The sequence below is a fragment of the Myxine glutinosa genome, chromosome 10 (assembly GCF_964187855.1).
Source record: "Myxine glutinosa chromosome 10, kmMyxGlut1.1, whole genome shotgun sequence".
In the NCBI taxonomy this organism is placed as follows: domain Eukaryota; kingdom Metazoa; phylum Chordata; class Myxini; order Myxiniformes; family Myxinidae; genus Myxine; species Myxine glutinosa.
Window position 1 is genome coordinate 44,564,390 of NC_136270.1, and position 26,656 is coordinate 44,591,045.

The 26,656-nt window shown below is 44.6% G+C and overlaps 1 protein-coding gene across 1 annotated transcript; it reads right to left on the reverse strand.

Moving 5' to 3' along the window:
* Positions 1 to 3,993: 3,993 nt before the first annotated feature.
* LOC137433528 (uncharacterized) lies at positions 3,994 to 26,625 on the reverse strand. The gene is made up of 5 exons (XM_078785601.1): positions 23,963 to 26,625; positions 23,692 to 23,775; positions 12,582 to 12,797; positions 4,482 to 4,583; positions 3,994 to 4,294 (listed from the first exon to the last, which is right to left on the reverse strand). The coding sequence occupies exons 1-5, from the start codon at positions 26,481 to 26,483 to the stop codon at positions 4,104 to 4,106; spliced, it is 3,114 nt and encodes a 1,037-aa protein (XP_078641727.1). The 5' UTR covers positions 26,484 to 26,625; the 3' UTR covers positions 3,994 to 4,103.
* Positions 26,626 to 26,656: the final 31 nt, after the last annotated feature.

Genomic DNA, 26,656 nt, shown 5'->3' on the forward strand with positions numbered 1-26,656 from the left:
ATCTGTTGAAGACAGAGGTCAGAACTTCTTCCTCTGTGTTGAAGTTCAGTCCCCCTACAAATAACTTGGCACTTTTGTCGCCATCCCGAGCTGGGGTGGTGTTATTTCCCCTGCGGTGCTCTTTACCCACCCTCGGGTTACCATAAATTTGCCCCCCGGCCAAATCATTCCCGATAATCACAGATACTCCCTCTACAGGAAGCGTGGCTTGTAAACCGACGGTGACCGGTCCTGACACCAAATCGGATTCCAAATGGATAACATGAAGTGGGGCACTAACACACTAACACAGCCACCGATCCCTTGTAACCGAACCCTATCACCAGTTGCGGTACTCTTTGACAATGGCAAAATGCCTTCAAGCATTAAGGATTGATGGGCTCCTGTGTCCCTCAATACCCTAACAGGTCTTGGGCTAGTCAAGTCTCCCTCAAGTGAGACCAACCCCTCATAAATAAATGGTTGGTAACTCTTCTGTGGGCAATTTCTTACGCTTGCCATCACATTCGGAGTCGTAATAGTCGGACTCCACTCTGGGTTTTCCCTTTTCATGAGGTAACAACTGGACATCAAGTGTCCAGGTTTCTTGCAAAAAGCGCAAGTAGGTCCGGAGGAAAAACTCGTGGTCTGCCTCGGGCCCCCCGAATAATAAGTTTGTCCTGGGCCCGTCGCCCTCTGATTTCGAACAGTTCGGGTATCAGCGTTGTCCCCATAATCATCTCGAGGCCGCCGCCATGTATTGTCGTTCTCCGCACCTGCTGTTCCACAACTCCCCTGCGGAAATCTAGGTGAGGAGTTAGGTTCGTGGACCCCTATCCGGTGTGTTAAGGCATAATCATCTGCCATGGTGGCTGCGTCCCACAACTTCGGCACTTTCTTTTCCTGCAGGTACACTTTGATGTCCTTGTGGACACACTGTTGAAATTCCTCCACCAGGATCAAGTCACGCAATGCTTCGAAGTCGTTCCCGACTCCTTTTGACTCACACCACCGATCAAACATGTTTTCTTTCACTCTGGCAAACTCCACATGGGTCTCACTCTCCCTCTTCCTGGCATTCCTGAATTTTTGCCGGTAAGCTTCAGGAACCAACTCATAGGCTTTGAGGATGTGCTTCTTCAATACCTCATTATCTGCACATTGGTCCATTGGTAGCAAATCTCTTGAGCTTTACCCACCAGCACACTTTGCACTAGTATGGTCCAGGCCTCCTCCGGCCAGTTTAACTGTCGAGCCACTTTCTCAAAGTGTGGAAAAAATTGAGTGACTTCCTTTTCACTGAAGGGTGGAACCAGCCTCACATGTCTGCCCACCTCCCAGGTGTTCTGGCTAGGTGTCGACCCCGTCAGCAGGGTGGTACCTCTCCCCGTTCTCTCATTAAATCCAGCTCCTTGAATTTAATTTCTTGCTGAAGTGCCAGATCACGTTCCTTCAACTCCCTTTCGGCTTTTCTCTCCTCTGCTTCGAGTTCCCTGGCAGCTCTCCTCTCCTCTGCTTTTCTCCCTTCTAACCGTTTCTGGAGTTCTCGTTCCACTCTCCTTTCCTCTGCTTGTTTCTCTTCTCTCCTCTCTTCTGCTTTCCTTTCTTCTTCTGCTCTTTCCTTTTCTGCTTTCCTTTCTTCTTCTGCTAACCTTTCCTGGAGTTCTCGTTCCACTCTCCTTTCCTCTGCTTGTTTATCTTCTCTCCTCTCTTCTGCTTTCCTTTCCTCTTCTGCTCTTTCCTTTTCTGCTTTCCTTTCTTCTTCTTTTAACCTTTCCTGGAGTTCTCGTTCCACTCTCCTTTCCTCTGCTTGTTTCTCTTCTCTCCTCTCTTCTGCTTTCCTTTCCTCTTCTTTGATCCGTTCCTGGCTCCGTAATTGCAACTCCAGTTTCCGGAGCTCAACGTCTTCTGGTTCTTCGGGTAGCCACTGCCAGGCTAACTCGACCCATGTTCCTAATCCCACCATAGATTGTATCACCGTGGTCTGCAACTCTGCCTTCCTCAAATTAGTTCGGACCTCCAAGTTAAAATGTTTGGCCAATTTCAAGTGGTCCGCTTTTATTAACGCTCAGAACTGTGCCTCACGAGGTGTTACCGCAAAGTTCTGTGCAACAAACGCCATGGTGACTATCGTTAACCTTCACCCAAGACTTTACCACAATTTCTCAAAAATTTACCAATTAATAATTAATGAATAAATTTTAATTAATACAAATTATTATTTTATTATGTTATACAATTTTAGATCCCGGAATTCAATTGGACGAGCCCCCAATTCTGTTATGTGGTCCTCCCGGTAACTACCTGGTCTTGGTGACCCCCGGACCGTGGGAGGACCCCGCCAGAAAGATATCTGATTTATACGCTTTCGTAGCGCAATCAATATGAAAGACACAATAATTCAAGTCAATAAGAAACCCCACACCAAGGATCCGGATTACTTAATAATATATTCTCCATCCATCATCAGCAATCAATAATCCATCAACAATCTTACTAAGATGGCCATCTCATAAATTTCCCCCCTTACCCCACTCACGACCCCTCAATGGTCACTGTCCCTCACAATGTCTCTGGGCCCCTCCAGACCAAGGTGAAGGTCGACTTCTCCACCCACGGGCGATTGAACGAACCCCTGGCTGACGTGTTCCAAACGTGCACGTCGCGTACCGGGAACAGCTGCTGCAGCGCACACCTCCTTGCAAAGCAAAGTGGGCAAAGCAAAGCGCGGCTTGCAAAGCGCGCGAGGCCCAAGGTGTGACCCGTACGCGTCCTTGTAGACGTTGAGGCGAACTGTGCCGGACGCTTGGTTCCATGCACGAACCCACGGCAACTTGACGTGGAATCGGTAATTACCCCGCGCAGGTAACTCCTTTCGCCAGACGGGCTTTCAAACGCAGCGTCCCCCACGCTGCTCAATATCGACACCGCTCGCGTCGGAGCTGGGCGAGGAAGAGGAAGATCGCCGCTTCTCCCGGAGCCGGACCTCGTGTCTTTTTCTTCTTCCGGTTCACTATCCCGTTTCCGGTCTGCTGTTATCCGGAACCTCTCTAACCCTTTAACCACAACAACCTTTAATAGAATAAACATTAATAAGCAATGACATGAATAGTAACTCCTCTAAATCCGGGATCCGTAACACTTGTTTCTTACGAAATTGCCAAATTATGTCTCAATACATTTTGGTTGGATGCACCTTTATTCTTTACAGTACATGTATGTATGTATGTATGTATGTGCGTATGTATGAGGTTTCTGAGGGAGATGGGGATGATTCAGTGTTTGTTGTTATTCTTGTTTGAGTTGTTTCCACTATTGCAGGTGTTGTGGAAGTGATGGAAATTGTGCTGTGTTTAGTTGATGCCATAGTAGGGGAAATTGTGGTTGCAAAACCTTCTGTTGTTGTTTCAGTTGTAATTGCAGGGTTATACAGTGTGGATCCTGGAGGTGAGCTGAAAGCTGATGGTGGTGATTCAGTGGAGGTACTGCTGCTTGTTGGAGCTACAGATACAGGAAATGTTGTTTCTACTCTGGGATGAGTGTTTGTTGTGGATCTGATGGACGTGATGATGGGTTCTGTTATTGAATGTTCAGTTTCCATTTCTGTTGATAGTTGAGTTGCATTTTCATATTTTATTGTTTCGACTATTATCTGAGGTTGTGTTGTAGAAATCGTCAAGGTAGAGGCACTGGTTGCAGGTAATGCTTGTGTTGTTGTTTCAGTTGTAATTGCACGGTTAGACACGGTGCTTGCTTCCTGTGACTTGTAAGTAGAAGGAAAGGCAAGTGGTGTTCTCTCACTTGTGAATTGAAGATTCACGTCTGTGTTGATGATTCTTAAGTTGGAGTAGTTGCATTCCACTCTCTCTCCATAGTTTCCAGGGTTCGTCTCCAATGACTTTCAATGACCCGAAGACCTGAAATACTCCACCAGTGACTGGTACACTTTGTATAGATTGTGCTCAATTTTGAGTCGTAGTTCGCAAGATTAGGAAACAAACCCGAGAATCCCAGATGAAAAGTTCAGTGGAATTTTCCAACCACAAATAACTGAGGATCCATCATGAAAATGTTAACGTTGTTTCAACAGTTGAATGGAAGTTCTTTTTTTCGATGAACTTGAATTATCTACATTTCAAAAATGAAAATATCGTTTGAGATATAAACAAATCCAAATTGTGTTTCTTGTTGCCATTTGATGCAAGGTTCCAATGTAAGTGATGACAAGTACCTGTTGTTGAGAGGATATTTGGCACAGCAGATGAAGAAGGTGGTGCACTCGTTGAAGGCAGTGTTGTTGAGCCCTTTGTATTTGCTGAAATAAGAATACGAGACACAACAACAATCTTACAGCACGAAAAGCTAGCTTTTGAATAAAACAAAACAAATGATTCAGTGTGAGCATTCATGAAGTCAACAATGGAAGCACAAATAGATGTGGAGGTGTCAGCAAAATGAGGATGAAATTCGAAACTTGTTTGGCCTTGCTGATGTTGTCTCACCTTCCAACGTGAAAATAGAGGAAGTTGTGCTTAATTCGCCAACGACAGCGACAGGTGTAGGTGATATTGTTGTTGCAATCAATGTGGTGCTTGATTCTGTTGCTGTTGACAATATTGGTGATGGAGTAAATTCTGTGTCTGGTGGTTTCGTGTCCTCCTCAATTAAATCTTCAGTTAGCACTGGAGGACTTGTCATGGTGGTGAATGTTGTAGAAGAGGGCAGTGATTTGGTGGTGCCCCTTGATATGAGGGTGGAACGTTCAACTGTTGATACTGTTTGAGATGTTGTTGATGTCAAAGTGGTGCTTCGTGTCAAAGTGGTGCTTGATTCTGTCGTTGTGGGAGTAGTTGTTGATGTCAAAGTGGTGCTTGGTTCTGTTGTTGTGGGAGTAGTTGTTGATGTCAAAGTGGTGCTTGGTTCTGTTGTTGTGGGAGTAGTTGTTGATGTCAAAGTGGTGCTTGGTTCTGTTGTTGTGGGAGTAGTTGTTGATGTCAAAGTGGTGCTTGGTTCTGTCATTGTGGGAGTAGTGGTTGATGTCAAAGTGGTGCTTGGTTCTGTCATTGTAGGAGTAGTTGTTGATGTCAAAGTGGTGCTTGGTTCTGTCGTTGTGGGAGTAGTTGTTGATGTCAAAGTGGTGCTTGGTTCTGTCGTTGTGCGAGTAGTAGTTGATGTAAAAGTGGTGCTTGGTTCTGTCGTTGTGGGAGTAATTGTTGATGTCAAAGTGGTGCTAAGTTCTGTCGTTGTAGGAGTTGTCGTTGTCAAAGTGGTGCTTGTTTCTGTCGTTGTAGGAGTCGTTGTTGTCAAAGTGGTGCTTGGTTCTGTCGTTGTGGGAGTAGTTGTTGATGTCAAAGTGGTGCTTGGTTCTGTCGTTGTGGGAGTAGTTGTTGATGTCAAAGTGGTGCTTGGTTCTGTCATCGGAGTAGTTGTTGATGTCAAAGTGGTGCTTGGTTCTGTTGTTGTGGGAGTATTTGTTGATGTCAAAGTGGTGCTTGGTTCTGTCGTTGTGGGAGTAGTTGTTGATGTCAAAGTGGTGCTTGGTTCTGTCGTTGTGGGAGTAGTTGTTGATGTCAAAGTGGTGCTTGGTTCTGTCGTGGGAGTAGTTGTTGATGTCAAAGTGGTGCTTGGTTCTGTTGTTGTGGGAGTAGTTGTTGATGTCAAAGTGGTGCTTGGTTCTGTCGTTGTGGGAGTAGTTGTTGATGTCAAAGTGGTGCTTGGTTCTGTCGTTGTGGGAGTAGTTGTTGATGTCAAAGTGGTGCTTGGTTCTGTCGTTGTGGGAGTAGTTGTTGATGTCAAAGTGGTGCTTGGTTCTGTCGTTGTCAGAGTAGTTGTTGATGTCAAAGTGGTGCTTGATTCTGTCGTTGTGGGAGTAGTTGTTGATGTCAAAGAGGTGCTTGGTTCTGTCGTTGTCGGAGTAGTTGTTGATGTCAAAGTGGTGCTTGGTTCTGTCGTTGTGGGAGTAGTTGTTGATGTCAAAGTGGTGCTTGGTTCTGTCGTTGTTGGAGTAGTTGTTGATGTCAAAGTGGTGCTTGGTTCTGTCGTTGTGGGAGTAGTTGTTGATGCCAAAGTGGTGCTTGGTTCTGTCGTTGTGGGAGTAGTTGTTGATGTCAAAGTGGTGCTTGGTTCTGTCGTTGTGGGAGTAGTTGTCGATGTTAAAGTGGTGCTTGGTTCTGTCGTTGTGGGAGTAGTTGTCGATGTTAAAGTGGTGCTTGGTTCTATCGTTGTAGGAGTAGTTGTTGATGTTAAAGTGGTGCTTGGTGCTGTCGTTGTAGGAGTAGTTGTTGATGTCAAAGTGGTGCTTGGTTCTGTTGAAGGAGTAGTTGTGGATGTCAAAGTAGTGCTCGGTTCTGTTGTAGGAGTTGTTGTTGATGTCAAAGTGGTGCTTGGTTCTGTCGTTGTGGGAGTAGTTGTTGATGTCAAAGTGGTGCTTGGTTCTGTCGTTGTGGGAGTAGTCGTTGATGTCAAAGTGGTGCTTGGTTCTGTCGTTGTGGGAGTAGTTGTTGATGTCAAAGTGGTGCTTGGTTCTGTCATTGTGGGAGTAGTTGTTGATGTCAAAGTGGTGCTTGGTTCTGTCGTTGTGGGAGTAGTTGTTGATGTCAAAGTGGTGCTTGGTTCTGTCGTTGTAGGAGTAGTTGTTGATGTCAAAGTGGTGCTTGGTTCTGTCGTTGTGGGAGTAGTTGTTGATGTCAAAGTGGTGCTTGGTTCTATCGTTGTGGGAGTAGTTGTTGATGTCAAAGTGGTGCTTGGTTCTGTCGTTGTGGGAGTAGTTGTTGATGTCAAAGTGGTGCTTGGTTCTGTCATTGTGGGAGTAGTTGTTGATGTCAAAGTGGTGCTTGGTTCTGTCGTTGTAGGAGTAGTTGTTGATGTCAAAGTGGTGCTCGGTTCTGTCGTTGTGGGAGTAGTTGTTGATGTCAAAGTGGTGCTTGGTTCTGTCATTGTGGGAGTAGTTGTTGATGTCAAAGTGGTGCTTGGTTCTGTCGTTGCAGGAGTAGTTGTTGATGTCAAAGTGGTGCTTCGTTCTGTCGTGGGAGTAGTTGTTGATGTCAAAGTGGTGCTTGGTTCTGTCGTTGTACGAGTCGTTGTTGTCAAAGTCGTGCGTGGTGCTGTCGTGGGAGTAGTTGTTGATGTCAAAATGGTGCTTGTTTCTGTCGTTGTAGGAGTCGTTGTTGTCAAAGTGGTGCTTGGTGCTGTCGTGGGAGTAGTTGTTGATGTCAAAGTGGTGCTTAGTTTTGTCGTTGTGGGAGTCGTTGTTGATGTCAAAGTGGTGCTTGGTTCTGTCGTTGTAGGAGTAGTTGTTGACGTCAAAGTGGTGCTTGGTGCTGTCGTTGTAGTAGTTGTTGATGTCAAAGTGGTGCTTGGTTCTGTTGTAGGAGTAGTTGTTGATGTCAAAGTGGCGCTTAGTTTTGTCGTTGTGGGAGTCGTTGTTGATGTCAAAGTGGTGCTTGGTTCTGTCGTTGTAGGAGTAGTTGTTGACGTCAAAGTGGTGCTTGGTGCTAGCGTTGTAGGAGTAGTTGTTGATGTCAAAGTGGTGCTTGGTTCTGTTGTAGGAGTTGTTGTTGATGTCAAAGTGGTGCTTGGTTCTGTCGTTGTGGGAGTAGTTGTTGATGTCAAAGTGGTGCTTGGTTCTGTCATTGCGGGAGTAGATGTTGATAAAGTGGTGCTTGGTTCTGTCGTTGTAGGAGTAGTTGTTGATGTCAAAGTGGTGCTTGGTTCTGTCGTTGTGGGAGTAGTTGTTGATGTCAAGGTGGTGCTTGGTTCTGTCGTTGTGGGAGTAGTTGTTGATGTCAAGGTGGTGCTTGGTTCTGTCGTTGTGGGAGTAGTTGTTGATGTCAAGGTGGTGCTTGGTTCTGTCGTTGTCGGAATAGATGTTGATGTCAAAGTGGTGCTTGGTTCTGTCGTTGTCGGACTCGATGTTGATCTCAAAGTGGTGCTTGGTTCTGTCGTTGTGGGAGTAGTTGTTGATGTCAAAGTGGTGCTTGGTTCTGTCGTTGTCGGAGTAGTTGTAGATGTCAAAGTGGTGCTTGGTGCTGTCGTTGTCAGAGTAGTTGTTGATGTTAAAGTGGTGCTTGGTTCTGTCGTTGTTGGAGTAGTTGTTGATGTTAAAGTGGTGCTTGGTTCTGTCGTTGTGGGAGTAGTTGTTGATGTCAAAGTGGTGCTTGGTTCTGTCGTTGTGGGAGTAGTTGTTGATGTCAAAGTGGTGCTTGGTTCTGTCGTTGTGGGAGTAGTTGTTGATGTCAAAGTGCTGCTTGGTCCTGTCGTTGTGGGAGTCGTTGTTGACGTCAAAGTTGTGCTTGGTTCTGTCGTTGTGGGAGTAGTTGTTGATGTCAAAGTGGTGCTTGGTTCTGTCGTTGTGGGAGTAGTTGTTGATGTCAAAGTGGTGCTTGGTTCTGTCGTTGTGGGAGTAGTTGTTGATGTCAAAGTGGTGCTTGGTTCTGTCGTTGTAGGAGCAGTTGTTGATGTCAAAGGGGTGCTTGGTTCTGTCGTTGTAGGAGTAGTCGTTGATGTGAAAGTGGGGCTTGGTGCTGTCGTTGTAGGAGTAGTTGTTGATGTCAAAGTGGTGCTTGGTTCTGTCGTTGTCGGAGTAGTTGTAGATGTCAAAGTGGTGCTTGGTGCTGTCGTTGTCGGAGTAGTTGTTGATGTCAAAGTGGTGCTTGATTCTGTCGTTGTTGGACTCGATGTTGATGTCAAAGTGGTGCTTGGTTCTGTCGTTGTGGGAGTAGTTGTTGATGTTAAAGTGGTGCTTGTTTCTGTCGTTGTGGGAGTAGTTGTTGATGTCAAAGTGCTGCTTGGTTCTGTCGTTGTGGGAGTAGTTGTTGATGTCAAAGTGGTGCTTGGTTCTGTCGTTGTGGGAGTAGTTGTTGATGTCAAAGTGGTGCTTGGTTCTGTCGTTGTGGGAGTAGTTGTTGATGTCAAAGTGGTGCTTGGTTCTGTCGTTGTAGGAGTAGTTGTTGATGTCAAAGTGGTGCTTGGTTCTGTCGTTGTGGGAGTAGTTGTTGATGTCAAGGTGGTGCTTGGTTCTGTCGTTGTAGGAGTAGTTGTTGATGTCAAAGTGGTGCTTGGTTCTGTCGTTGTAGGAGTAGTTGTTAATGTCAAGATGGTGCTTGGTTCTGTCATTGTAGGAGTAGTTGTTGATGTCAAAGTGGTGCTTGGTTCTGTCGTTGTAGGAGTAGTTGTTGATGTCAAGGTGGTGCTTGGTTCTGTCGTTGTAGGAGTAGTTGTTGATGTCAAGGTGGTGCTTGGTTCTGTCGTTGTAGGAGTAGTTGTTGATGTCAAGGTGGTGCTTGGTTCTGTCGTTGTAGGAGTAGTTGTTGATGTCAAAGTGGTGCTTGGTGCTGTTGAAGGAGTAGTTGTTGATGTCAAAGTGGTGCTTGGTTCTGTCGTTGTAGGAGTCGTTGTTGATTTCAAGGTGGTGCTTGGTACTGTCGTTGTGGGAGTAGTTGTTGATGTCAAGGTGGTGCTTGGTTCTGTCGTTGTAGGAGTAGTTGTTGATGTCAAGGTGGTGCTTGGTTCTGTCGTTGTAGGAGTAGTTGTTGATGTCAAAGTGGTGCTTGGTTCTGTCGTTGTAGGAGTAGTTGTTAATGTCAGGGTGGTGCTTGTTTCTGTCGTTGTAGGAGTAGTTGTTGATGTCAAAGTGGTGATTGGTTCTGTCGTTGTAGGAGTAGTTGTTGATGTCAAGGTGGTGCTTGGTTCTCTCGTTGTAGGAGTAGTTGTTGATGTCAAAGTGGTGCTTGGTTCTGTCGTTGTAGGAGTTGTTGTTGATGTCAAGGTGGTGCTTGGTTCTCTCGTTGTAGGAGTAGTTGTTGATGTCAAAGTGGTGCTTGGTTCTGTCGTTGTAGGAGTAGTTGTTGATGTCAAGGTGGTGCTTGGTTCTGTCGTTGTAGGAGTTGTTGTTGATGTCAAGGTGGTGCTTGGTTCTGTCGTTGTAGGAGTAGTTGTTGATGTCAAGGTGGTGCTTGGTTCTGTCGTTGTAGGAGTAGTTGTTGATGTCAAAGTGGTGCTTGGTTCTGTCGTTGTTGGAGTAGTTGTTGATGTCAAGGTGGTGCTTGGTTCTGTCGTTGTAGGAGTAGTTGTTGATGTCAAGGTGGTGCTTGGTTCTGTCGTTGTGGGAGTAGTTGTTGATGTCAAGGTGGTGCTTGGTTCTGTTGAAGGAGTAGTTGTTGATGTCAAAGTGGTGCTTGGTTCTGTCGTTGTAGGAGTAGTTGTTGATGTCAAGGTGGTGCTTGGTTCTGTCGTTGTGGGAGTAGTTGTTGATGTCAAAGTGGTGCTTGGTTCTGTCGTTGTGGGAGTAGTTGTTGATGTCAAAGTGGTGCTTGGTTCTGTCGTTGTAGGAGTAGTTGTTGATGTCAAAGTGGTGCTTGGTTCTGTCGTTGTGGGAGTAGTTGTTGATGTCAAAGTGGTGCTTGGTTCTGTCGTTGTAGGAGTAGTTGTTGATGTCAAAGTGGTGCTTGGTCCTGTCGTTGTGGGAGTAGTAGTTGATGTCAAAGTGGTGCTTGGTCCTGTCGTTGTAGGAGTAGTTGTTGATGTCAAAGTGGTGCTTGGTTCTGTCGTTGTAGGAGTAGTTGTTGATGTCAAAGTGGTGCTTGGTCCTGTCGTTGTGGGAGTAGTAGTTGATGTCAAAGTGGTGCTTGGTCCTGTCGTTGTGGGAGTAGTCGTTGATGTCAAAGTGGTGCTTGGTTCTGTCATTGGAGGAGTAGTTGTTGATGTCAAAGTGGTGCTTGGTTCTGTCGTTGTGGGAGTAGTTGTTGATGTCAAAGTGGTGCTTGGTTCTGTCGTTGTGGGAGTAGTTGTTGATGTCAAAGTGGTGCTTGGTTCTGTCGTTGTGGGAGTAGTTGTTGATGTCAAAGTGGTGCTCGGTTCTGTCGTTGTAGGAGTAGTTGTTGATGTCAAAGTGGTGCTTGGTTCTGTCGTTGTAGGAGTCGTTGTTGATGTCAAGGTGGTGCTTGGTACTGTCGTTGTGGGAGTTGTTGTTGATGTCAAGGTGGTGCTTGGTTCTGTCGTTGTAGGAGTAGTTGTTGATGTCAAAATGGTGCTTGGTTCTGTCGTTGTAGGAGTAGTTGTTGATGTCAAGGTGGTGCTTGGTTCTGTCGATGTAGGAGTAGTTGTTGATGTCAAGGTGGTGCTTGGTTCTGTCGTTGTGGGAGTAGTTGTTGATGTCAAGGTGGTGCTTGGTTCTGTAGTTGTGGGAGTAGTTGTTGATGTCAAAGTGGTGCTTGGTTCTGTCGTTGTAGGAGTCGTTGTTGATGTCAAGGTGGTGCTTGGTTCTGTCGATGTAGGAGTAGTTGTTGATGTCAAGGTGGTGCTTGGTTCTGTCGTTGTGGGAGTAGTTGTTGATGTCAAAGTGGTGCTTGGTTCTGTCGTTGTAGGAGTAGTTGTTGATGTCAAGGTGGTGCTTGGTTCTGTCGTTGTAGGAGTAGTTGTTGATGTCAAGGTGGTGCTTGGTTCTGTCGTTGTAGGAGTAGTTGTTGATGTCAAAGTGGTGCTTGGTGCTGTTGAAGGAGTAGTTGTTGATGTCAAAGTGGTGCTTGGTTCTGTCGTTGTAGGAGTCGTTGTTGATTTCAAGGTGGTGCTTGGTACTGTCGTTGTGGGAGTAGTTGTTGATGTCAAGGTGGTGCTTGGTTCTGTCGTTGTAGGAGTAGTTGTTGATGTCAAGGTGGTGCTTGGTTCTGTCGTTGTAGGAGTAGTTGTTGATGTCAAAGTGGTGCTTGGTTCTGTCGTTGTAGGAGTAGTTGTTAATGTCAAGGTGGTGCTTGGTTCTGTCGTTGTAGGAGTAGTTGTTGATGTCAAGGTGGTGCTTGGTTCTGTCGTTGTTGGAGTAGTTGTTGATGTCAAGGTGGTGCTTGGTTCTGTCGTTGTAGGAGTAGTTGTTGATGTCAAGGTGGTGCTTGGTTCTGTCGTTGTGGGAGTAGTTGTTGATGTCAAGGTGGTGCTTGGTTCTGTTGAAGGAGTAGTTGTTGATGTCAAAGTGGTGCTTGGTTCTGTCGTTGTAGGAGTAGTTGTTGATGTCAAGGTGGTGCTTGGTTCTGTCGTTGTGGGAGTAGTTGTTGATGTCAAAGTGGTGCTTGGTTCTGTTGAAGGAGTAGTTGTTGATGTCAAAGTGGTGCTTGGTTCTGTCGTTGTAGGAGTAGTTGTTGATGTCAAGGTGGTGCTTGGTTCTGTCGTTGTGGGAGTAGTTGTTGATGTCAAAGTGGTGCTTAGTTCTGTCGTTGTAGGAGTAGTTGTTGATGTCAAGGTGGTGCTTGGTTCTGTCGTTGTAGGAGTAGTTGTTGATGTCAAAGTGGTGCTTGGTTCTGTCGTTGTAGGAGTAGTTGTTGATGTCAAAGTGGTGCTTGGTTCTGTCGTTGTGGGAGTAGTTTTTGATGTAGTTTCGGTTGTCACCGGAGTTGATGTTGCTTCCCTTGTGGTTTGTGTCAGTGATGTTCTCACAGATGGTGTAGTGGTTGACACAGTTGTAGTGTCTGCTTGTGTTGTTGAAATCGTCATGGTAGAGGCACTGGTTGCAGGTAATGCTTGTGTTGTTGTTTCAGTTGTAACTGCACGGTTAGACACGGTGCTTGCTTCCTGTGACTTGTATGTAGAAGGAAAGGTAAGTGGTGTTCTCTCACTTGTGAATGCACTTGATGGTGTTGTTGCAGATTCACTTGTAATCCTGGTAGTTGTTGTTGTTGTTGTTGTTGTGGATGGCAGAAAGGAGCTTTTGGATGATGTTTGAAGTTCAGGTTCAGATGTAGTTGTTAATGCTTGAAGGGGAGTTTGTGCTGTTGAGGATGATGATGATGATGATGACGTCAGAAGGCTGGTTGTTGTCTCGATTTTCTTCTCTGTGACCACAACACACCACAAAAGAAAGCATGTATGTAATTATGTTGGTATGTGTGGGAAATTATGCCATTAAATGATGGCAATTTGTTTTCGTAGTTAGTTTCTCCTTGTATTGAAAACGAAATACTTATTTCGTTCAGCTGAGAACAGCTCTTCTGTAATGAAGTTTAGAGCCAGGAATCTTCATGAACAATTCAAGCCGACAGGAAAGGGGATAAGATTTGAGTCTGGTTTTCATGAACAATTCAAGCCGACAGGAAAGGGGATAAGATTTGAGTCTGGTTTTCATGAACAATTCAAGCCGATAGGAAAGGGGATAAGATTTGAGTCTGGTTTTCATGAACAATTCAAGCCGATAGGAAAGGGGATAAGATTTGAGTCTGGTTTTCATGAACAATTCAAGCCGATAGGAAAGGGGATAAGATTTGAGTCTGGTTTTCATGAACAATTCAAGACGATAGGAAAGGGGATAAGATTTGAGTCTGGTTTTCATGAACAATTCAAGCCGATAGGAAAGGGGATAAGATTTGAGTCTGGTTTTCATGAACAATTCAAGACGATAGGAAAGGGGATAAGATTTGAGTCTGGTTTTCATGAACAATTCAAGCCGACAGGAAAGGGGATAAGATTTGAGTCTGGTTTTCATGAACAATTCAAGCCGACAGGAAAGGGGATAAGATTTGAGTCTGGTTTTCATGAACAATTCAAGCCGATAGGAAAGGGGATAAGATTTGAGTCTGGTTTTCATGAACAATTCAAGCCGATAGGAAAGGGGATAAGATTTGAGTCTGGTTTTCATGAACAATTCAAGACGATAGGAAAGGGGATAAGATTTGAGTCTGGTTTTCATGAACAATTCAAGCCGATAGGAAAGGGGATAAGATTTGAGTCTGGTTTTCATGAACAATTCAAGACGATAGGAAAGGGGATAAGATTTGAGTCTGGTTTTCATGAACAATTCAAGCCGATAGGAAAGGGGATAAGATTTGAGTCTGGTTTTCATGAACAATTCAAGCCGACAGGAAAGGGGATAAGATTTGAGTCTGGTTTTCATTAACAATTCAAGCCGACAGGAAAGGGGATAAGATTTGAGTCTGGTTTTCATGAACAATTCAAGCCGACAGGAAAGGGGATAAGATTTGAGTCTGGTTTTCATTAACAATTCAAGCCGACAGGAAAGGGAATAAGATTTGAGTCTGGTTTTCATGAACAATTCAAGCCGACAGGAAAGGGGATAAGATTTGAGTCTGGTTTTCATGAACAATTCAAGCCGACAGGAAAGGGGATAAGATTTGAGTCTGGTTTTCATGAACAATTCAAGCCGACAGGAAAGGGGATAAGATTTGAGTCTGGTTTTCATTAACAATTCAAGCCGACAGGAAAGGGGATAAGATTTGAGTCTGGTTTTCATGAACAATTCAAGCCGACAGGAAAGGGGATAAGATTTGAGTCTGGTTTTCATTAACAATTCAAGCCGACAGGAAAGGGAATAAGATTTGAGTCTGGTTTTCATGAACAATTCAAGCCGACAGGAAAGGGGATAAGATTTGAGTCTGGTTTTCATGAACAATTCAAGTCAGGAAAGGGGATAAGATTTGAGTCTGGTTTTCATGAACAATTCAAGCCGACAGGAAAGGGGATAAGATTTGAGTCTGGTTTTCATGAACAATTCAAGCCGACAGGAAAGGGGATAAGATTTGAGTCTGGTTTTCATGAACAATTCAAGCCGACAGGAAAGGGGATAAGATTTGAGTCTGGTTTTCATGAACAATTCAAGCTGATAGGAAAGGGGATAAGATTTGAGTCTGGTTTTCATGAACAATTCAAGCCGACAGGAAAGGGGATAAGATTTGAGTCTGGTTTTCATGAACAATTCAAGCCGATAGGAAAGGGGATAAGGTTTGAGTCTGGTTTTCATGAACAATTCAAGCCGACATGAAAGGGGATAAGATTTGAGTCTGGTTTTCATTAACAATTCAAGCCGATAGGAAAGGGGATAAGATTTGAGTCTGGTTTTCATGAACAATTCAAGCCGACATGAAAGGGGATAAGATTTGAGTCTGGTTTTCATTAACAATTCAAGCCGACAGGAAAGGGGATAAGATTTGAGTCTGGTTTTCATTAACAATTCAAGCCGATAGGAAAGGGGATAAGATTTGAGTCTGGTTTTCATGAACAATTCAAGCCGATAGGAAAGGGGATAAGATTTGAGTCTGGTTTTCATGAACAATTCAAGCCGACAGGAAAGGGGATAAGGTTTGAGTCTGGTTTTCATGAACAATTCAAGCCGACATGAAAGGGGATAAGATTTGAGTCTGGTTTTCATTAACAATTCAAGCCGACAGGAAAGGGGATAAGATTTGAGTCTGGTTTTCATGAACAATTCAAGCCGACAGGAAAGGGGATAAGATTTGAGTCTGGTTTTCATGAACAATTCAAGCCGATAGGAAAGGGGATAAGATTTGAGTCTGGTTTTCATGAACAATTCAAGCCGACATGAAAGGGGATAAGATTTGAGTCTGGTTTTCATGAACAATTCAAGCCGATAGGAAAGGGGATAAGATTTGAGTCTGGTTTTCATGAACAATTCAAGCCGATAGGAAAGGGGATAAGATTTGAGTCTGGTTTTCATGAACAATTCGAGCCGACAGGAAAGGGGATAAGATTTGAGTCTGGTTTTCATGAACAATTCAAGCCGACAGGAAAGGGGATAAGATTTGAGTCTGGTTTTCATGAACAATTCAAGCCGACATGAAAGGGGATAAGATTTGAGTCTGGTTTTCATGAACAATTCAAGCCGACAGGAAAGGGGATAAGATTTGAGTCTGGTTTTCATGAACAATTCAAGCCGATAGGAAAGGGGATAAGATTTGAGTCTGGTTTTCATTAACAATTCAAGCCGATAGGGAAGGGGATAAGATTTGAGTCTGGTTTTCATGAACAATTCAAGCCGATAGGAAAGGGGATAAGATTTGAGTCTGGTTTTCATTAACAATTCAAGCCGATAGGAAAGGGGATAAGATTTGAGTCTGGTTTTCATGAACAATTCAAGCCGACAGGAAAGGGGATAAGATTTGAGTCTGGTTTTCATGAACAATTCAAGCCGACAGGAAAGGGGATAAGATTTGAGTCTGGTTTTCATGAACAATTCAAGCCGACATGAAAGGGGATAAGATTGTGGTTTTCATTAACAATTCAAGCCGACAGGAAAGGGGATAAGATTTGAGTCTGGTTTTCATGAACAATTCAAGCCGACAGGAAAGGGGATAAGATTTGAGTCTGGTTTTCATGAACAATTCAAGCCGACAGGAAAGGGGATAAGATTTGAGTCTGGTTTTCATGAACAATTCAAGCCGACAGGAAAGGGGATAAGATTTGAGTCTGGTTTTCATGAACAATTCAAGCCGACAGGAAAGGGGATAAGATTTGAGTCTGGTTTTCATGAACAATTCAAGCTGATAGGAAAGGGGATAAGATTTGAGTCTGGTTTTCATGAACAATTCAATCCGACAGGAAAGGGGATAAGATTTGAGTCTGGTTTTCATTAACAATTCAAGCCGACAGGAAAGGGGATAAGATTTGAGTCTGGTTTTCATGAACAATTCAAGCCGACAGGAAAGGGGATAAGATTTGAGTCTGGTTTTCATGAACAATTCAATCCGACAGGAAAGGGGATAAGATTTGAGTCTGGTTTTCATTAACAATTCAAGCCGACAGGAAAGGGGATAAGATTTGAGTCTGGTTTTCATGAACAATTCAAGCCGACATGAAAGGGGATAAGATTTGAGTCTGGTTTTCATGAACAATTCAAGCCGACATGAAAGGGGATAAGATTTGAGTCTGGTTTTCATGAACAATTCAAGCCGACATGAAAGGGGATAAGATTTGAGTCTGGTTTTCATGAACAATTCAAGCCGATAGGAAAGGGGATAAGATTTGAGTCTGGTTTTCATTAACAATTCAAGCCGACAGGAAAGGGGATAAGATTTGAGTCTGGTTTTCATGAACAATTCAAGCCGATAGGAAAGGGGATAAGATTTGAGTCTGGTTTTCATGAACAATTCAAGCCGATAGGAAAGGGGATAAGATTTGAGTCTGGTTTTCATGAACAATTCAAGCCGATAGGAAAGGGGATAAGATTTGAGTCTGGTTTTCATGAACAATTCAAGCCGACAGGAAAGGGGATAAGATTTGAGTCTGGTTTTCATGAACAATTCAAGCCGATAGGAAAGGGGATAAGATTTGAGTCTGGTTATCATGAACAATTCAAGCCGACAGGAAAGGGGATAAGATTTGAGTCTGGTTTTCATGAACAATTCAAGCCGACAGGAAAGGGGATAAGATTTGAGTCTGGTTTTCATGAACAATTCAAGCCGACAGGAAAGGGGATAAGATTTGAGTCTGGTTTTCATGAACAATTCAAGCCGATAGGAAAGGGGATAAGATTTGAGTCTGGTTTTCATGAACAATTCAAGCCGATAGGAAAGGGGATAAGATTTGAGTCTGGTTTTCATTAACAATTCAAGCCGACAGGAAAGGGGATAAGATTTGAGTCTGGTTTTCATGAACAATTCAAGCCGATAGGAAAGGGGATAAGATTTGAGTCTGGTTTTCATTAACAATTCAAGCCGACAGGAAAGGGGATAAGATTTGAGTCTGGTTTTCATGAACAATTCAAGCCGACAGGAAAGGGGATAAGATTTGAGTCTGGTTTTCATGAACAATTCAAGCCGACAGGAAAGGGGATAAGATTTGAGTCTGGTTTTCATGAACAATTCAAGCCGATAGGAAAGGGGATAAGATTTGAGTCTGGTTTTCATGAACAATTCAAGCCGACAGGAAAGGGGATAAGATTTGAGTCTGGTTTTCATTAACAATTCAAGCCGATAAAGACAGGATTGGGCGATTCAAATCCTTTATCCCTTTGAAACTGCCTTTTGTTTCGCGGAGGAATAATTTGATTAGGTTTTGTATTTAAACTCAACTCTTGGTATGGTAGAGTCGGATACCTGGGGATTTTGAAGGCTGCGTTAGACCTTCTCTTTCCTGAGCATCTCCACGTCGTGTACTTGGTATATTAATAAATTTTGTTACCCTTCTTCCTCATCTTGGTGGAACTTCGATTCATTCCCCAACATATGTATGTATGTATATATGTATGTATGTATGCATGTTTATATGTGTGTTTGTTTTTCAGTTAAAAAAAACTTTTCATCTTTAAATTGCAGACCTTTGGCATTGATTGGTATTTTTTTAAAATTATATATTTCACATCATAGCTTTATATTATCGGGTACGGGAGATGGAAAAAATGGGGTTGAACAGACATTTAGCATAGGTTGTTGAGCTCCATTTTTGGTTTGAATTTGGTCTAAACGAGACGGTATAGACTAAAAAATACCTTCTTTTTATGAAATGCATCAATGACGATGCCCTTGCATACGGTGCAACTGCCTTCTCAACGTTTTGGCAAGAACCTCATGCGCGGTGGAAATGGAAAGCAATGTTCAATAATAATAATAAAACACTGGATTTATCACTGGAAAGCCAAAACGAGTATGGAAACCGCCATGGGAAGTGGGATGTGTCTATTGCTCCATGTTGGGCTAACTTTCAAAATGTCAGCTGCACCTTGATTCCCACAGCGGTTGACATGCTCTGATCGGCCTTCAGTTACAGGGATGTAAAAGGAACCTGGATGCAGGAGGAGGAAATTTGGCCAATCCTGTCTGCACTCCATTAACACCACTGTTCTCATTCCCACTCCTCCATCCGCACTCCCAGGGAATACCAGTCGATAAACTGATAGATTGGATCAATCAATGTGGCGTTGATGTAACACGGGCATGATGGACCAAATTACATCCTTCTGCATCAAAGTTGTTTGTGAATTGAAGATTCACGTCTGTGTTGATGATTCTTAAGTTGGAGTAGTTGCATTCCACTCTCTCTCCATAGTTTCCAGGGTTCGTCTCCAAAGACTTTTAATGACCCGAAGACCTGCAATACTCCACCAGTGACTGGTACACTTTGTATAGATTGTGCTCAATTTTGAGTCGTAGTTCGCAAGAATAGGAAACAAACCCGAGAATCCCAGATGAAAACTTCAGTGGAATTTTCCAACCACAAATAACTGAGGATCCATCATGAAAATGTTAACGTTGTTTCAACAGTTGAATGGAAGTTCTTTTTTTCGATGAACTTGAATTATCTACATTTCAAAAATGAAAATATTGTTTGAGATATAAATAAATCCAAATTGTGTTTCTTGTCGCCATTTTTTTTTTTTTTTTTTTGTATCCTGAATCGAAGTTCATGAAAGAGCTAACATTTATTTCACAAACAAATCAACCAGACAAACAAAATATATAAAAAGAGGGATCGGAAGACAAGATGGGGAGAGAAGGGGAAGCACACAAACATAACATTTGAGAGCAGGGAGATGTGTGGGAGGGAGAGGGCTTGGGGGGAGAGGCGTGGGAAGGGGGGGGGGGGGGTGGGAGAAGTATAAAACACAAGGCCACCAAGGACTTCTAGGACAGAAGTTGGAATTTCAAAAAAGTGGATTTGGGGTGAAATTAACGGGGGTAGAAAAGATCAAGGTTTTGGATGGGGGAAGATAAGAGATGGTGGTGAACAGCTGTTTTAAAGACCTGGAGGGTAGAGTGGGATTGAAGAGAGTGAGGGAGTTTGTTCCAGAGGCAGGAGAAAAGAGGAATGAAGGAGTGAAGGTGAGCAGAGAGTCTTGATTCTGACAGTTTAACCATAAGAGGGTTGCAGGCAGATCTTGTGCGACCTGTAGGAATATTTGGGGAACAGAGCCCAGAGAGAGCAGGGAGGGCAAGGCTAGAGAGGAGTCGGTAGAAGACGGAAAGACCACCAACCTGCCTGTGGTGAATGAGTGAAAGACCATTGGAGTTAGCTTCATCGCGGGAGATTCCAATGATTCTGAACGCTTTGGTTTCAACAGCGTGAAGACGAGCTACGTGTGAGGCAGGAGCACCAGCCCAGAGGGGAGAGCAGTATTCAATTGAGCTGCGGATGAAAGCCTTGTATGTGGTGAGGAGCTCAGGTGTGCCAAGGAAGGACTTCGCACGACGGAGGATGACCAGTCGGCGACTGGCTTTGGAGGCCAGATTTGAAATGTGGTTTTCCCAGGAAAGATCATGGCAGAAAGTGAGACCCAAAAGCTTGATTGACAGAACTTCTTGGAGAGGATTATTCAGAAAGTGGATCGGAGGGTTGTCCAGTCGGTCTTTTCGGAGAGACATCGTAAGAGTGTGAGATTTGTCAGGATTGAAAGACATGTTCCACTTGTTTGCCCAGTCTGTGATTTTGTCCAGGTCTGCAGAGAGTGAGGAGGCTGCAGACGGCCGATCTGAGGGATGAGGAATGGAGCGACAGAGAGTAGAGTCATCAGCAAAGAGATAGAGAGGATTTTCAAGAGAGTCAGAGAGATCATTGATAAAGACCAGAAAAAGCACAGGGCCCAGAACACTGCCTTGGGGAACTCCAGCCTGAACAGGAGGAGGAGTGAGAGAAACCCATTCAGGGCCACACGTTGACTACGACTAGAGAGGAAGTCTGCCAGCCATGCATGGAGATTTCCACGGATACCAAAAGAGGAGAGTTTGGTGAGCAGAGCTGGGTGCCAGACCGTATCGAAGGCACGTGATACGTCAAGGGAGACAGCTCTAATTTCCTGTTTGGCATTGCGGACCTCCATCCATTGTTGAGAAAGCAGAAGCAGCATGTCCAGAGTGGAGTGGCCAGGTCTGAAACCAAATTGATGATCAGAGATCAAGCCATTGGAGAAGAGGAAGGATTTGATATCCGAAGCAATGATGGATTCCATGACTTTGCTGATAATTGGGAGTAGGCTCATTGGTCTGTAGTTGCAAGGATCTGTTTTTGCACCTTTTTTGTGTAAAGCAGTAATGTTTGCTGATTTCCAAGATGCTGGCAGTTGATCTTGAGCAAAAGAGAGGGTGAAGAGAACAGAGAGAGGGAGTGAAAGAGCAGAAGAACAGGATTTTAGGACCCGTGGGCTGATGCCGTCAGGTCCAGTTGCACAATCAGAGTCGAGGGTTGACAGAAACGTTTCCACCTTGTCAGGAGGAAAGAACACAGAGTCCAGGAGCAGCTGGATACGACTGGGTACGGTGGGTACAGAGAGGGATGGGTTTGGGACACAAGATTTAGAGGCAAACACAGAGTTGAGGCATTCAGCTTTTCACGTGCGGAGTCAGCTGTGTAGCCGTTTTAGGTGAGGGAGGGGATGGAGGGGGAACAAACACCAGAAACAGATTTGACCAGACGCCACCAGGATTTGGAAGAGGGAGACAGATAAGAGAGTTCGGTCTTGAGAACGGAGAGATATTGTTTCCTGGCTCTCCTGAGGGTGGACACACACTTGTTTCGGGCTTTGTGAAAGGAAATGAGATTTCCTTCCGCTGGATTTGCTTTCCATGAGACGAAAGCAAGTTGTTCTTGGTCAACAGCCTCACCACAAGATTCCGTATACCATGGATGGGAGGAAGGGTATGACAACTGAAGACGAGATGGGATAAATCTGTGCATGAGAGAGAACAATTTACTTTGGAAGAATTCCCAGGATGAGTTGATGTCAGGGGCAGTGGAGATGGGAGACCAGTCCAGATGATTGATGGCTGCTTGCAGACCGTGCCAGTTGGCCTGAGTGAAATGCCAGACTCGTCGACGCTGAGGATGCTCTCTGAGAATGGTCAGAGAGATGTCCACTTTAACAAGCACATGATCAGATGAGCCGATTGGAGCAGAAGAAGAGCAGCAGACATTTTCAGGGAAGTTAGTCATAACCAAATCCAGAAGAGAAGATTCTCCGTTGACTGAGATCTGGGTCGGGAAATTGACAGATTTGTCAGTCCCAGTGAGTCGCAGAAGTCCTTTGCTGAAGAGCCATGGCTGGTGAGAGAGGTACCCACACCCAGCCAACTGGCATGGTGACAATTGAAATCACCACATATGAAAAAGAGAGAGTTGGGATGGGTAGATAGAAGTTGGTCCATATTATCAGACAGCGAGATGTAGATGGAGTCATCACTGTTTGGTGGACGGTACAACACATTTGAACAAAAGGTGGGAGCGAAGGGGAAGCCGTAGCCAAAGGTATTCCTGGGGGTGAGGTGGAGAGAGGGCAGTGCATGGCGAGTGAGGAAGAGAGTTTTTTTTTTATAAAGATAGCAACCCCACCTCCAGGACAAGGCTCAGGTCTATCATACCGGAGGAGGGAGTAACCTGGGAGAGATACCAAGGAATCAGAGACATCATGAAGGAGGAAAGTTTCTGTAAAGCAGATCACGTCTGGTTTGTCAGAAGCAACCTGTATGGAGAGATCAGTCAAGTTTGAGCAAAGGCCCGGATGTTTGAGGTCCATACCGTTAATTAAGAGGAAGGGGGAGCATCGGATATAGAACAGGGGGGGCGAGGGGTAGGGTAAGATGTGGAAGAGGAGGAAGAGGTAGGGAGAGCTGTTGAAGGTGTGTCAGAGATTTCAGAATAGCTTGGAGAAAGGGAAGAATGGGGCGGACAAAAGGTTTGATGGTGATTGGGTGAGGAACAGTGAGGTGTTATTTGAGGAGGGGGAAGAGCGAGGAAGAAGGTTGGGGGAGATGAAGGTGAAAGTTGGAAGGGGGAAGAAGCGGGGAGGATGCTTTGAGGAGGAGGGGTGAGAGGGGAGTCGAGGAGGGGAGGAGCGAGGGAGAGTCTCGGAGGGGAGGAGTGTGGGGGGATTTTAGGAGGGAAGGGGCAAGGGGAGAGATTTGAAAGGGATGGGTGATGGGGAAGATTTGGAGGGGAGGGACAAGGGGGAAGATTTGAAAGAGATGGGTGATGGGGAAGATTTGGAGGGGAGGGGCAAGGGGGTAGATTTGGAGGGGAGGTGTGATGGGGAAGTTTTGGAGGGGAGGGGTGATGGGGAAGTTTTGGAGGGAAGGGGTGATGGGGAAGATTTGGAGGGGAGGGGCAAGGGGGATGATTTGAAAGGGATGGGTGATGGGGAAGATTTGGAGGTGAGGGGTGATGGGGAAGTTTTGGAGGGAAGGGGTGATGGGAAGATTTGGAGGGGCGGGGTGAGATTGGATTTTGAAAAGTGTACGATTTATGGGAAACGAACATTTATTGCAAAATGAGTTTCTTGAGACCTTCGTTTCAAAAATACGTTTGAGGACGCTGAAGGATGGGTGGAGTGCAGGAGTTTCGGGAATGTAGAAAAAAGGAACTTTAAGAGAGGGAATTTTTTTTTGGAATGAATAGATTTGGTGAGCAAGTTGAAAGCATCCTTTTATAGAAGAAGAAGAAAAAGGTGTTATAATATACGACAGAATACAGTTCTTCAGGGGAAAGTTTAAACATTTTTAACAACGTGATCCCGTGATCACGAACAACGTGGTCGAAGAACGAACGAACAAATAAGAACAACGAATAAACGAATAAGAGCAGAGAAGGAAATATATATATATATTTTTTTTTGAGTTGAGATTTTAAACAAGGAAGTATGGGGTGAAAGACTGGGACAAAAACAGAGAACGAAAGTAATTGCTGCGCAATCGACGGATCGCTGAGAGAAAAACAAAGCCTCAAGGTCGGACACGGAAGCCTACTAGGCCTCAGAATATGCGACACGAATTAACCAATGATTTTGTATACAGGGATGAAACATTTAACACCGAGAATCTTACTAAAGACACACTGTAAGTACACACACCGAAAGATAGATACAGTTTCGACAAAAACACAATTGTGAAAAAATTTCTTCACTTCGAAAGCGTGAGCGCATGGACAGCTTCGAAAAAACGTGACCTCCAATCTTGAAGCAATTTGATGCAAGGTTCCAATGTAAGTGATGACAAGTACCTGTTGTTGAGCGGATATTTGGCACAGCAGATGAAGAAGGTGGTGCACTCGTTGAAGGCAGTGTTGTTGAGCCCTTTGTATTTGCTGAAATATGAATACAAGACACAACAACAATCATACAGCACGAAAAGCTAGCTTTTGAATAAAACAAAACAAATGATTCAGTGTGAGCATTCATGAAATCAACAATGGAAGCACAAATAGATGTGGAGGTGTCAGCAAAATGAGGATGAAATTCGAAACTTGTTTGGCCTTGCTGATGTTGTCTCACCTTCCAACGTGAAAATAGAGGAAGTTGTGCTTAATTCGCCAACTACAGCGACAGGTGTAGGTGATATTGTTGTTGCAATCAATGTGGTGCTTGATTCTGTTGCTGTTGACAATATTGGTGATGGAGTAAATTCTGTGTCTGGTGGTTTCGTGTCCTCCTCAATTAAATCTTCAGTTAGCACTGGAGGACTTGTCATGGTGGTGAATGTTGTAGAAGAGGGCAGTAATTTGGTGGTGCCCCTTGATATGAGGGTGGAACGTTCAACTGTTGCCACCGTTTGAGATGTTGTTGATGTCAAAGTGGTGCTTGGTTCTGTCGTTGTCGGAGTAGTTGTTGATGTCAAAATGGTGCTTGTTTCTGTCATTGTGGGAGTAGTTGTTGATGTCAAAGTGGTGCTTGGTTCTGTCGTTGAAGGAGTAGTTGTTGATGTCAAGGTGGTGCTTGGTTCTGTCGTTGTAGGCGTAGTTGTTGATGTCAAAGTGGTGCTTGGTTCTGTCGTTGTAGGAGTCGTTGTTGATGTCAAAGTGGTGAGTGGCTCTGTAGTTGTGGGAGTAGTTGTTGATGTCAAAGTGGTGCTTGGTTCTGTCGTTGAAGGAGTTGTTGTTGATGTCAAGGTGGTGCTTGGTTCTGTCGTTGTAGGAGTAGTTGTTGATGTCAAAGTGGTGCTTGGCTCTGTAGTTGTGGGAGTAGTTGTTGATGTCAAAGTGGTGCTTGGTTCTGTCGTTGTAGGAGTAGTTTTTGATGTCAAGGTGGTGCTTGGTTCTGTCGTTGTAGGAGTCGTTGTTGATGTCAAAGTGGTGCTTGGCTCTGTAGTTGTGGGAGTAGTTGTTGATGTCAAAGTGGTGCTTGGTTCTGTCGTTGTAGGAGTAGTTGTTGATGTCAAGGTGGTGCTTGGTTCTGTCGTTGTAGGAGTAGTTGTTGATGTCAAAGTGGTGCTTGGCTCTGTAGTTGTGGGAGTAGTTGTTGATGTCAAAGTGGTGCTTGGTTCTGTCGATGTGGGAGTAGTTGTTGATGTCAAAGTGGTGCTTGGTTCTGTCGTTGAAGGAGTTGTTGTTGATGTCAAGGTGGTGCTTGGTTCTGTCGTTGTAGGAGTAGTTGTTGATGTCAAGGTGGTGCTTGTTTCTGTCGTTGTGGGAGTAGTTGTTGATGTCAAAGTGGTGCTTGGTTCTGTCGATATGGGAGTAGTTGTTGATGTCAAAGTGGTGCTTGGTTCTGTCGATGTGGGAGTAGTTGTTGATGTCAAAGTGGTGCTTGGTTCTGTCGTTGTAGGAGTAGTTGTTGATGTCAAGGTGGTGCTTGGTTCTGTCATTGTAGGAATCGTTGTTGATGTCAAAGTGGTGCTTGGCTTTGTAGTTGTGGGAGTAGTTGTTGATGTCAAAGTGGTGCTTGGTTCTGTCGTTGTAGGAGTAGTTGTTGATGTCAAGGTGGTGCTTGGTTCTGTCGTTGTAGGAGTAGTTGTTGATGTCAAAGTGGTGCTTGGCTCTGTAGTTGTGGGAGTAGTTGTTGATGTCAAAGTGGTGCTTGGTTCTGTCGATGTGGGAGTAGTTGTTGATGTCAAAGTGGTGCTTGGTTCTGTCGTTGAAGGAGTTGTTGTTGATGTCAAGGTGGTGCTTGGTTCTGTCGTTGTAGGAGTAGTTGTTGATGTCAAGGTGGTGCTTGTTTCTGTCGTTGTGGGAGTAGTTGTTGATGTCAAAGTGGTGCTTGGTTCTGTCGTTGTGGGAGTAGTTGTTGATGTCAAGGTGGTGCTTGGTTCTGTCGTTGAAGGAGTTGTTGTTGATGTCAAGGTGGTGCTTGGTTCTGTCGTTGTAGGAGTTGTTGTTGATGTCAAGGTGGTGCTTGGTTCTGTCGTTGTAGGAGTAGTTGTTGATGTCAAGGTGGTGCTTGTTTCTGTCGTTGTGGGAGTAGTTGTTGATGTCAAGGTGGTGCTTGTTTCTGTCGTTGTGGGAGTAGTTGTTGATGTCAAAGTGGTGCTTGGTTCTGTCGTTGTGGGAGTAGTTGTTGATGTCAAAGTGGTGCTTGGTTCTGTCGTTGAAGGAGTAGATGTTGATGTCAAGGTGGTGCTTGGTTCTGTCGTTGTAGGAGTAGTTGTTGATGTCAAGGTGGTGCTTGGCTCTGTAGTTGAAGGAGTAGTTGTTGATGTCAAGGTGGTGCTTGGTTCTGTCGTTGTAGGAGTAGTTGTTGATGTCAAAGTGGTGCTTGGCTCTGTAGTTGTGGGAGTAGTTGTTGATGTCAAAGTGGTGCTTGGCTCTGTAGTTGTGGGAGTAGTTGTTGATGTCAAAGTGGTGCTTGGTTCTGTCGTTGTGGGAGTAATTGTTGATGTCAAAGTGGTGCTTGGTTCTGTCGTTGTAGGAGTAGTTGTTGTCAAGGTGGTGCTTGGTTCTGTCGTTGCAGGAGTAGTTGTTGATATCAAGGTGGTGCTTGGTTCTGTCGTTGAAGGAGTAGTTGTTGATGTCAAGGTGGTGCTTGGTTCTGTCGTTGTAGGAGTAGTTGTTGATATCAAGGTGGTGCTTGGTTCTGTCATTGAAGGAGTAGTTGTTGATGTCAAAGTGGTGCTTGGTTCTGTCGTTGTAGGAGTAGTTGTTGATATCAAGGTGGTGCCTGGTTCTGTCGTTGTAGGAGTAGTTGTTGATGTCAAAGTGGTGCTTGGCTCTGTAGTTGTGGGAGTAGTTGTTGATGTCAAAGTGGTGCTTGGTT

Coding starts and splice junctions, on each gene's coding strand:
- LOC137433528 (XM_078785601.1), bottom strand. CDS start 26,483: ATGACAGAACCAAGCACCACCTTGATATCAACAACTACTCCTACAACG. Junction 23,776..23,962: donor CTCTATTTTCACGTTGGAAG/GTGAGACAACAT, acceptor TTCATATTTCAG/CAAATACAAAGGGCTCAACA. Junction 4,584..12,581: donor ACCATCAAGTGCATTCACAA/GTGAGAGAACAC, acceptor TATTGTCAACAG/CAACAGAATCAAGCACCACA.